Genomic DNA, 12,279 nt, shown 5'->3' on the forward strand with positions numbered 1-12,279 from the left:
TATGTGTTGTGGTAAGCCTAGGCTACGTGCGATCAGTTCAGGATCACGACTTCATGTAGCCGGCTCTTAAATTGACTGTAGCCTGTGATTATGAAATTCTGATCTGAAAGTCACATGTCCTCCGCCTCTGATTTCTGAACGGGCCCAGGCAAATAACACGGTTGCGATGTGATATGTCATACTAGCCTGACAACAGTTTTTGAAATGGTAAAGGTTAGCAATGTAGGCCTACTATTATTTGATGGACGAGAGGCATCATCACAAGTAGCGACGATACGCTACAAAGATCCTTAATTACTAACCTTCTCAGCTACATTGTAACTGTTAAACTGATAAACGAGTTGATAATGGAACACTCGCTATTATGTGGCTACGGCCGAACAACACCCGTGGGAATAATTACCAACCCCACTCTCAGTCGTGCTGTAGGCTATTGCTTAATTATTCGACCGTTATCTGACTATCTGAAGTTGGGTTGCAACCTAACATAACAGTAACATGAATACAGTAAACGATTCTTGTTAGAATATTTATTTTTGAGTCTACCATCTTAAAATAGGCCTACTCTAAGATCTGCAGATCTCAGATAGCCTAAAAAGCATTGTTACAGAAATTAGAACTAGGCTACAGAAATGGAAGACATTCCACTTTCAAAACTGGAACAAAAACATTACAATAAATGGGACATTCACAATAGTTTTTATTTATTAATCAAAGTTTTGCACTCTCTGTTATGATTTTCCATGAAAAGTTATCATAGGCCCTACATGTCACTGTACACAATGACAAAATGACCCATCAAGTGTTGGAGACAACTCTGCCCTTAAACAACATCTATTTGATTTAAAAACATGTATTATTATACTGCTAGCATAGCTAGCCTAGTGGTCATATAGGGATTGTCATTTTTTTTTACAAATGTTATTTATTAATTAATCTATGGGTTTCATCAGCTCCCTTTCTAGTCTGGCTATCACCATAGTAAGCTCAATCTTTTATCATTGAAGATTAGTCGGGGAGTGCTCTTTATTTTTACTGCACAAGAGGCTTTTGGATAGCCTTCAACCAATCAACCGATGTGCAGGTTTCCAGAGTGAAATCGAAATCGCAGGCAGATCAGGCAGGGTTTACCCAGCCTAGTCCCCTTCCGTAGAAAATCAAGCACCTTGATTATGAATGCAGACGGCATGGTGTTTGATTAACCCACCTGTAGAAAGGTACCTGATGAAACGCATGAATAGACTCAGTAAACTAGCTTACTTGAAGTTGGCAAACCAGTTTCCTGTACTGTCAACAATAAAAGTGATTAATTTCCCGTTATCTACTTCCTGAATTTTGGTCATCGATTCCCACGACATCATTACACTAGGGCACATGAAACTTGGTGGAGGATGATCTCTAAAGCCTGCATCAATTTATACAGCTTATGTGATTCGCACCCCCATGGTAGGCTAAGACTGAGTACTTTTGTAACATGTAAAACATGTTTTGTTGTAGGCTATAGGCCAATAGGCCTGTATACAACCAGCATGTTCCATGGCAGAATAGATTCTCATTTCTTGACAGTGTTCTGCAAAAAGGCATGCAACTTTTTCACTGACAGATATTGCTATTGTGATTTGATTTGTAATGTACTTTTTGAAAAAAGTTGCAAAAAGTTGGGTCACTTTTGATTGGTGAGCATCCTATAAGGTGTGCAAAACACCTGGCACTGAGTCAAAGTGTTTTCTGAGTTTTCTATAGCTGTATAATACTCTGTATTTGCAATGGTTGCTTCTGAATGAGCTTGCATATAGCACTCTCAAAACAAGTCAAATCCAGCCATGTTTTTTCCTGTGGTCATCATCTGTCAGACTTTCATCTCTTCCTCGTCTTTGTACATCTTGCTTCAAGAAGCACCAGTGCTGCCATCTTGAGGACTGAGACTGTGAAATGTAGTGGGTTGTCCTGCTGGCTGCCTTTGCCATCTGGTGTAATATTGCCACCTGGGTGGCCTGACTGGGAAATGTCATGAGAATGTCAACCTTCAGCTAAATTGATATACCAAACCTCACGTCTAAATCAATGCACACCAGAGTCTTTAACTTTAACTCCCACAGGATGCTTCATTGGGTATATGCACTGAAGGTCATTAAGGTCTGTAATTGTTAAGTTTAACATGAAACCATAATATCAATGTTGAAGAGACCTTGTACCAGTTCAAAACATAATAGAAAAAAATAACTGTCATTAGGGCATTGCTGTTTCATCTGTTGACAGAACAATAAGCAATAATTGACAAGGATTTCATTTGAACAATTTATTGTTGATTTTTGTCAGCAACATGTGGTACGTAGCCTTCTGTAACGGTTGGGTAGAACTTTGTGACAAATAGTATATTGAGATCTTTTCAGTATCAGCAATAACTCGACCTTTGACCATGATGCCCCATATCCTCATCATTCCCATAACGAGGGTTCTGCTACTATGGCTCAATGAAATGTAATCAATCAATGTGATGATCTTACAAGGCTCATTCAACAAATGTAAGGTTGATTATTGTAATAGAGAACAGTTCAAACTGTTCAAGTAGCCCAGGCTTTTATTTGCTTCAATAGCCAAAGTCAACGTCTTTATATTTGGGAGAGGTGGCTATATGGGCCAAGTCTTTTTTCTTTCACTCAAAACTTTTGCTCAGCAAAGATGGGAAATAGTCTACTATCAAATTTATTACAGTACAAATAATTGAGTAATGGACAGTCAGACTTTATGGGCACTAAAGGTGGGGAGTCACCACTTTCATGTCACCTCTCTTCACCATGTTGGCAAATCTGAATGAATTTCAGCGCAGCCCATGCAGGGGTTGCATTAGCAGGTTGATTAGGGTGGTTACGCCACACACACATATACAGTACCCTCCAGAATTATTGGCACCCTTAGTAAAGTTGACTAAAAACAGGTATAAAAAATAATCTTCAGGTGATTTATTGTAATTTTTCAATTAAACAAAATTAGGAAAAATACAACATTGAAAGGAAGCAAATTATTTTGAGAAAAAGGAAAATCTCATAAAGAAACAAATATTTTTAACAAAAACACGTCACTCACAATTATCGGCACCCCTACTTGTAATTAGCCTGACTCTCGCCAGACCCTTGTAGTTCCGCCATGCTCCACCAGAGGCGTTTCGCTGAGCTCCACACAAGGGTCTGGACGCGAGGGCAATCCAAACCCCTGGGCCAGTGATCAAAAAATAAGCAACCAATCAGGAGCGCCGAAGTGAGTGTTTGATTCAAATAACAATGGCGGCACGCAGCGAGGAGTCTTGTGCTGACATTGATTCTGCTATTTCAACCGTTTTGTCGAATCTATCGAGTATTCATTCTTTAAAAGATTAACAGAGAATAGTTTTGAAGACATTTATTGGTGGCAAGGATGTTTTTATTCTTCTTCCGACCGGGTTTGGCAAGAGCTTGAAGAAGCCTAGCACGTCATTCAAGATAACAGGCAAGTGGTTTATCAAATCACATGCGAGGATGTTTTACAAGGACCCGCCTTCAGAAATACATCTCCTATCGAGAAGTCCCAGATCCTTGTGTGAAGCAGACAGCGAACTACAGGATCTGGCGAAAGTCAGGTTAACTTGTAATAGCTTCTTAAACCTCCCTTTGTCAATAAAACAGCTTGTAATATTCTTCTCTGACACCCCATAAAGATTGAGGATATAAATTAGGGATTTAAGACCATTCATCTTCACAAAACCTCCCCAGATCGTCCAGATTCCTAGGTCCACACTTGTGCATTCTCCTCTTTGACTCATCCCACTGTTTATATGGAGTTTAGATCAGAGGACTGCAATGGTAATGTCTGAACCTTGATTTTGTGTTCAGTAAACCATATTGTTTTGATCTGGACATTTGTTTTGGTTCATTGACCTGATGAATGATCCAATCATGACCAACTTTTACGGCCTAGGCGGTGTTGGGGAGTAACGCATTACATGTAATTGAGTTACGTAATTTAATTACAAAATAAATGTAACAGTAATATATTACAGTTACTGTAGAAAAGTTTGTAATTCAATTACAGGTACTTTTGAAATGTTTCAACTGCTCGGCAGCCTGTAGACCAAGGCCGAAATCTTCGCATGGATTTGGGGACTATATATATCATAAAAAAAATCGGAAAAGTAATCAAAAAGTAATCAGAAGTAATTAGTTACGTTACTCAGAAAAAGTAATTCACATAGTTACACTACTATTACATTTTAAACAGGGTAACTTGTAACTGTAACACATTACATTTCTAAAGTAACCTTCCCAACACTGGGCCTAGGCAGAGATTGTTTTATTTCCTTTGAAAATGTTCAGGTTTTTTTTGGTGTTCATGATACCATGCACCTTAGGTTCCCAAGGCCTTTGGGAATTAAAACAGCCCCACAATAGCACAGCCCCTCCACCATAATTATCATTAGGCATGGGATTCTTTTCAGTCATTCTTCTATGTACGGCAAACACACCTGAAGTGTTTTTAGCCAAAGAGCGCAATTTTCTTTTCATCTGACAATAGACCACACTCCCAAACATGTCATGGTACCATTCAGTAACTCCTGTCATTTACATTGTTAATTAAATGACTAGACTGGCTTTAACCTGACATGCCGTCTAAATAATCTAGAAGTGAGGTCACTTTTGAAGGTGACCCCAAGATAGCTTTATCTGTAACTCTCCAACAGTGGTTCTTATGGAATTTTTTGCCTATCATACCATCCTCCATGCCATATGTGGGGGCAAAATGGGTCTTTGTCCAAGCATGTTTGTCATATTTCTAGATGAGTAGAACCTTTTAATCATCAACTGTAAATAAAGGCATTTTAAACAAAAGACCTAGTTTCCATAGACATTCTCTTACTTACAAATGTCAACCCACTTTCTTTTTATTTCAATTTAGTGTATTATCTTGTCTTTCCAATGTTGAAAAATGACTAGAGGATTTAGCCTGAGTGACTTCATTTTCATACCAAAGACCGTCATACTTCATTTTTCAGGGGTGCCAATAATTGTGAGCAATGTGTTTTTGTTAAAAATATTTATTTATTTATGAGATTTTCCTTTTTCTCAGAATATATTTGCTTTCCTTCCAGGGTGTATTTTTCCTCATTGTTTTCATTGTGGGAGTACAATAAATCACCAAAAGATTTTTAGTCATCTTTACCAAGGGTGGCAATAATTCTGGAGGGTACTTAACAAATATGCAGTAGCCTATTTTGATTGAGTTGGGGAGAATCTAACCGATCTAACAATGTCCATATTGACAGAAGTTTAAACCTTGAACACTTTCTACCTGCGGAAAATGTCTGTTTTAAGCAGTGCCATCTACTGATTTAAGCATAGAACTAGCTGAGGCAGGCAATCTGGTGGGCTTCAATAGGGTCTTTTAAGCCCCCAACATTGTCTTCAAGGCGTTAGGAGTAGGTGCCTTTAAGAAGACGTTGGGGGTTTAAAACACCATTGAGCAAAAAAACTGAAACCTGCCCTTATTTGTCCAACGCGTGGCCACACCAGGTCTGCATATATTTGTGACTAGGCTTTTAATCAAGTTCTTTATGTACTTAATAAGATGATCTTAAAATGATGATCTAAAAATCAAAATATTCATGACGCATGATGAATCACATTTCAGTGATGAATGTGGCTTGAAACAGTCATGCTAAACTGTGGGGTAAGACAAGACTTCATTGACAAGAGGTGAGTTGAGCTCAGGGTCCTATAAGAGCAACACAAAAAGAATATTGTATATTAACCAATTCAGCCAATCAATTCAGTTCAGTTCATGCTTCTACAAATCTTTAATAATCTAATCAGAGCGACTGTCAGGTTATGGTTTCGCTCTCATACCTGCACAGATGTTTCCCTCTTGCAAACAGCCTTAAATGCCATGACACCAGCACTGATGGCAATGCAGAGTTGTAGAGCTGCAAAGATGATCATTATGATGGACATTGCTTGCAATATGACCTGTGGAAACACAGTGCTGCTATTATTTCTCTGAACTGTGTGGTAAATAATGCAGTGCATGATCAAAAAGACCATTAATGGGGAATGCAACATACCCGTGATTTGGCTCGATATGTTTTGCAGATATCATAATATTCTGATGGGGTTTTTGGTGAGCTGCGTATGTTATAGTAATCGTAGCGTGCACAATCTCCGTAATACTCTGCAATCTCCAACCTCTCTCTGGCAATATTAATTGCATACAGAACAATGGCAGTAAAGGCAAAGACAGCACTTACAAAGTTCATCAACCCAGTTATGACAACCTGTAATAAAATACAAATCACAAACTTACATTCCTGTAAATAATGAAATTACAAATTACAATTTAAGTTCAAGCTGATCAATTAAAGATATCAATTTAACACATTGATAACAAGATACGTTGTGTCTTTTTAATATTATGTTGGTGTAATATTCTTACGTTTTATACAAAAAATATTGGTAGCCAAATATATGGTTTAAACAGTATATCTAAAGAATGCTTGATTCATGAATCAAAGAAATCTTTTGTATTTTAGGCCTAGTGAACACAATTATCCTGGTCTCACATAAAACTCACCAGACAAGCACTTGGACACTTCTCTGCAAGAATGCACATCACACCAAATAGAATAAACTGAAAAGGATATACAGGTTTTGAGAGTTATATCTCAACTCACTGATTTAGAGTTTCAGATATGCAAGTGAGTGGAAAAACATTTTAATTTTAATGTTTAGGACCCAATAGCCTTACCATAGCACCAAGCCAAAAGGGGGCCCCGGTGTCGGTGAGAGGACTATAGTACCAAAATTGTGCATGCATTATTGATCCAATGGCGATGTTTAGCAATCCAATCATGATCTGAGCAGTCTGGATGAATAAAAAGAGTAACAAAAACAAATATTAATAATCTTAAACAAACAGTCTTAAAGTCAAAGCTCATCTCTCAACGGATCATCCTCCAACACACAACCATCTCCATCATTGTCAGTTAGCCTAGTTAATATCTATTCCAATATCTATCTACTTCAATTTGAATTGTAGTGGATTTTTTACAGAAACAGGCCTGTACAGTCCACATTTGGGCAGCATGTGTGCCACAGGAATTAGCCTATACTCTAAATGAAAACAATATTTCCAAAGAAAAAAATATATACCGCATATACAGTACTCACCCCTAGGGCAGATTGCGTTGCTCCAAGAAGCCCTCTGAGCTTGTGAGATACAGAGCATGCTGGACTGTAGCAGAGTGTCCCCAGTATCTGACACAGCAAAGGCCATGTACTTTTGGGGTTGTTGCTGGTCATCGTAACAACGGTCACCTCTTCCGTCCTGGTCATTGTCATTGACATCCTGATAATTTGGCCGAGTGGTTGAGAGAGCAGGTTAGAACAGACAAACAAAACATTACTTATTCATTGCACGTGCCCTTACATCATCCCATCCTCAGGCCTACTTGCCTTACACAAGTTAGTACTGATGTTAATATGGACTCTGTGCACTAGGCCTACTGAAAGTTGCCATCACTGTCAACAAACACCTGGAGAAGAGCGCTTGTTGACAGCAACGCTTACTTGGTTTCCAACTTCAAGTCAGCTAGATTACCGAGCTATGGGTTTCATCAGGTCCCTTTCCACAGTGTCAATTAAGTACCATGCAGTCTGCATTCATAATCAAGGTGCTTGATTTTCTAGCCCTGTGGAAAGGGGCCTGATGAAACCTGTTGGAGCTAGTAGTGCTTTCAATAGTGGTAATTTTGTTAATTCATTTGTTTATTATGATTTGCTCACATTAGTAATATATATTGGTAGTAGTCTTTTGCTAGCTATTTGTTTGGTTAATTGTTTTGATTTATATGTTTAGTCTTTGGTTTAGACACCTGGGGGCAGTAGTACAGGTAAAGGTGTATAGGTAGTAAGTAGGAGGAGGCCTGTATGCACCTAGATGGTGGGCACAGGGCGAGAGATACTAAATGTTTGCTCTACTGTAATGTATAAACCAGCCACAAAACTTGAATTTAGACTGGAAATTGTTTTCATGTCAGCCTCACCTGCCCAGGGTGCAAAAAGTTGCCGTTTAAATATTTGATTTAAGTTAAATTTCCTATTTTTATTTTGTTAAGTTTGTTACAAACGGGCACTTCAAAACCTATAAATGGCATCACTTTGCGTGTCGCTACAAAGCTACTGAAATTGCTGTTACGTCCATCTCATATCCATTAGTCCTGGGACATCTGTACATTAGCCTGCAGGTGTTGGGGAAATAAATCAAGTCAGGGACAGAAAAAGGCACAACCTGCAGGTGGCTGCTGTTTCGTTTTTCTCATTTGTTTCATATTTAGGTTGAGCCCAGGCTAGCCAGTATGTAGGCCTAGGCTAAAACTACACACAATTAATAAGGACAAGTATCAGTGAAAATCGTCTATCTGTAAGCCTAGGTCAGGTATAAAAATCAGCAACCCATGCTCTAGATTAGCAGTGGAAAACAGTGAAAGTAACAGAAATGAAGTTAGATTTACTGAAGACAATAAATGGCACCAGATACACCAATAATAGTTTGTGTCACTTACTTGATACTGTGTCAGCAAAACACTATGTGCGTTAGGTCTAGACGATTTCTTCACTATCACTTCCAACACAGGATATGATTATGGAAGTTCCTGGTATAGCCTAATCCAGTCCCTCGATTCCAGTGAGTCATTCATTTAACCATTTACAGTATGTGCGATCAGTTCAGGATCATGATTCAGCAGGAGGATTCGACTTCATGCTGAACCGTGGCACCGAGGATGACAAAATGTCTATGGTATGCGGCTGTGTTGCTTTTTAATTTTTTAGTATGTAGCAAACATTTGAACAAGGTGAGACTGGTGAAATGTATATGCACCTTACTGAACAAGGGATTTTCTGCACATGGAAGTTGACTGGTTCTTGGCCCCTCAGTGTAAAATGTGGCCCGTTTCAGAAAAATCCTAGACACACACACACACACACACACACACACACACACACTCTTATACACAAAAATACATGCACACACTCATTTATATACACATGAGCTGTAAGAGTAGGAGATATGTACAGTTTTGCACAAAGAGGAAATACAGACAAGTTGACAAGCATAATTTATTTTTGTGTACAAAATGTGCTGAACTGAGCGGAAGTCATCATTTGTCCCGCCATGCGGCATGTCTAGTTTGTTATAGTTAAATTATTTTAAATAAGAGTTCTGGGTTACAGGTACAGTATGCTGACAAATCACGCCACTCAATCCATTATTTTTATTTTTTGCTATTTTGTCCAATAGTGACAAAATAGCTTATCTTGATTTTGTTCATGCACCAACTAACAGCAAATATTAACTGTGAATTCTAACATTAATTTCAAATATAGCTGCAAGCAATGAGGGGGCCAAGCAGTTAGGCCAGAGTAACCATGGCAACTCAATGCTGTTAGCTCAATGCTGCAAACAAACATGTAGCCGTAAGCTGTTTCTTCTGCGTCCTACCGTGGGGTTATGAGTCCATGTACCAAGTTTGGTTTTGATAGATGCAAAGGTTGCTGAGATATGAGCTCACTTCCTGTTTGGTGGAATCACCGCAAATTTGGTTTGGCTGTCTTAGTATTACCAGAAACCACTAGTATGTTGTAAACAAAAGCAGCTACAGGCCAAAAGGCATGTTTCTTAATTAAAGCGCCCCCTAGAGGTCAAAGGTCACCACATTTCTTAGATGTCTTCCCGATGGGGTCCTGAGTCCATGCAGCAAGTTTGGTTTTGAAACATGCACGGGTTGCTGAAATATGAGCTCACTTACTGTTTGGTGTCTTCACCGCAAATTTGGTTTGACCAGAGACGGTTTATAAAGCGAGACGATTCATATGAGGGTAAATTCTGGTTTCATTGTGACGCAACTGCCACTCCCATTTAGGAGGCAAACGGAGGTATTTCTATGGTGGAAATAAACCTGTTATCAACGGCACCTGCTTCTGCTGATTCTACACCGTTCTAAACCGATTATCTCGTCACTGATCACGCCCCTTTAGGAGGCGGAAGTGGTGCCATTTCATTCCATTGAAAAAACCCTTTATGATTCATCTTAGTAACTATACGATCTTTGGTTTGACTGTTACGGGCGTTTTAGTTCCAAAGACAAGAAGCAATGCATTTGTGAGGCATTGTCTGTGGATGCTCTGTATCAAGTTTGGTGTTGATCGGACAAAATTTGTGACAGAAGTAGGCTCTTAAATTGACATCATGGGATGCGTTGAACTCTGGCTGGTCCAAGGATTCCAATGATACCCGTTTTTTGAAAATCGTGCCAAGGGGTCAAAAGTTACGTGTGTGAACGCACATCCATCTTTGGACTGTTGGTGGCGCTAGAGCGTATGAGTTACCGACATGAAACTTGGTGGCATGAATCATGACTGTCCCCAATCAGTGTGCTAAATTTCACATATCTTTCAAAGACAGTTCTATGGGTCACCAATTGCCATAGACTCCCATGGCAAAATAATAATAGCAGCTTCGCTGCTTGGCCCCCAATAAGGTGAATAACAGAATTCAAGTTCTGTTTTAATAATTTCTCATTCAACTCGTGTTTGTAATCTACCGAATATAATTCACATACCTCTGTCATTCATAGGCCTATAGCCTACTTACATGACCAAATGCAATGAGGCAAAAATAACTTTCCAAATGACGTTGCTCATATCTGGGGTTTGCACACAAATCCAGGCCACTCACAGCTTACTTTGTTAAAATTAGTCAAATTTATCATCAAATTAAATATGCAGTCATAACCTCAATGTAAATGGAATGGATATATTTTTTTACTTTCTTTATTACTTTGTTGAACACAAAATAACTTGCCTAGTCCATAATGGCTCAGCATATAAATGAGTAACCTCAAATATGTTGACATGACTTACCTTCTCAATATACGACTGTACAAACAAAGCTTTGAATTATGCTGTAAGATTGTGCTCACGCCAGTATTTTGTTTGAAAAAAGGGTGTGTCCGAGGTAAATTAATAATTAAACAACCTGAAAGTGAATGTCAACGAAATGAAACCTGGTCATATACTTGTTCAGGATAAAAAAAATGGAAGCTTGTATAGAATATGAGCAGTTAGTTATGGACACTCGAGATCACATCGGGCTGTTATGTCTTATCACTAGGCTATAAAAAAACACTTGTTTTTTAGTCCTTCAAAGTCTCTGGTGCGGTGGTCATAAAAAGGTTATGAACAGACAGAGAGGACTCGCACTCAGGAAGACAACAGTCAAAAAAGAAGGGTTTGGTTTTAAACCACTTGTATTTTTCTTTTTTTTTTTTGATTTTCGGAGGGTTTTTTTTACTCACAAGTGCAAAAAGTGCAAAAAAGTGCAGAAGTGCTGTGCAAACGTTTCAGTCCTTAGACTATCCTCAGTGCAAAATGAGAGATGGCACATAGAGCCAACCACTTAACAAGTACAAAGCAGGTGTATACAATCGGAGATCATTACAATTACCAGATGCACCAAAACACATTGGTCATATAACCAAGCAGCAAAAAAGTGCAAATGAGCAATCAAACACTTAAGGTTACAAAAAACAGGACATCTCCAATTCTTCATTCAAGCCATTAGGATACAGAGTTTTTAAATAGAAAATGTATCTGGGTGGTTGACATGACATGGCCTTTTTTTGGTCCAGAGTGTCAAACTGAAGTAAAGAAATGTCTAATCTGCAAATAAATGTGGTTATATTGTTCAGAAAAACCTGCTTTATATGAACATATGGACCATTCATGCCAGTCATATTCCTATTTCTCAAAATTTTCAGCCAAACCAGGAAAAGCTCATATGGCGTGACTGTCCCGAGCCCATTTCATAAAGTTTGATTTTGAATAAAAAAAAATCTAATTAATATATTTTCCCATTACTTAAATACAATGAATACTAAATATGTCTACTTTTAAGTCTGTAGTGTTTAAAGTCCAGGCATAATATTTTTGAACAAGCCATAAACAAAAACATTTTGTCCCAAAAATCAATATCATATGGTGTGACCCTAAATTATGTTTTTTAAATGTGCAATTGTGAGGAGACCTTTAGGGATAGGGGGTCCTTCTTCATTCAGGAAGTATAATAACTTCTCAGAAGGACATTGAAAGTTTACGTGTTGAGTTATCTCTCATATTTCTTTCAATAAATCAAGTATTTCCAGCACTCCTATCTCAGTTCCACTTTTCGCTGTCTTTTGGTGTGACCCATTTTTCA

General features: G+C 38.4%; 1 protein-coding gene across 1 annotated transcript; it reads right to left on the reverse strand.

Annotated features, from left to right (window-relative positions):
- Positions 1 to 5,084: 5,084 nt before the first annotated feature.
- LOC134082818 (B-lymphocyte antigen CD20-like) lies at positions 5,085 to 8,650 on the reverse strand. The gene is made up of 7 exons (XM_062538814.1): positions 8,588 to 8,650; positions 7,194 to 7,371; positions 6,772 to 6,888; positions 6,598 to 6,654; positions 6,092 to 6,301; positions 5,877 to 5,996; positions 5,085 to 5,745 (listed from the first exon to the last, which is right to left on the reverse strand). Exons 2-7 carry the CDS (start codon positions 7,368 to 7,370, stop codon positions 5,689 to 5,691), a joined length of 738 nt encoding a protein of 245 aa, XP_062394798.1. The 5' UTR covers position 7,371; positions 8,588 to 8,650; the 3' UTR covers positions 5,085 to 5,688.
- Positions 8,651 to 12,279: the final 3,629 nt, after the last annotated feature.

This window comes from Sardina pilchardus, chromosome 6, assembly GCF_963854185.1.
Source record: "Sardina pilchardus chromosome 6, fSarPil1.1, whole genome shotgun sequence".
Taxonomy (NCBI): Eukaryota; Metazoa; Chordata; class Actinopteri; order Clupeiformes; family Clupeidae; genus Sardina; species Sardina pilchardus.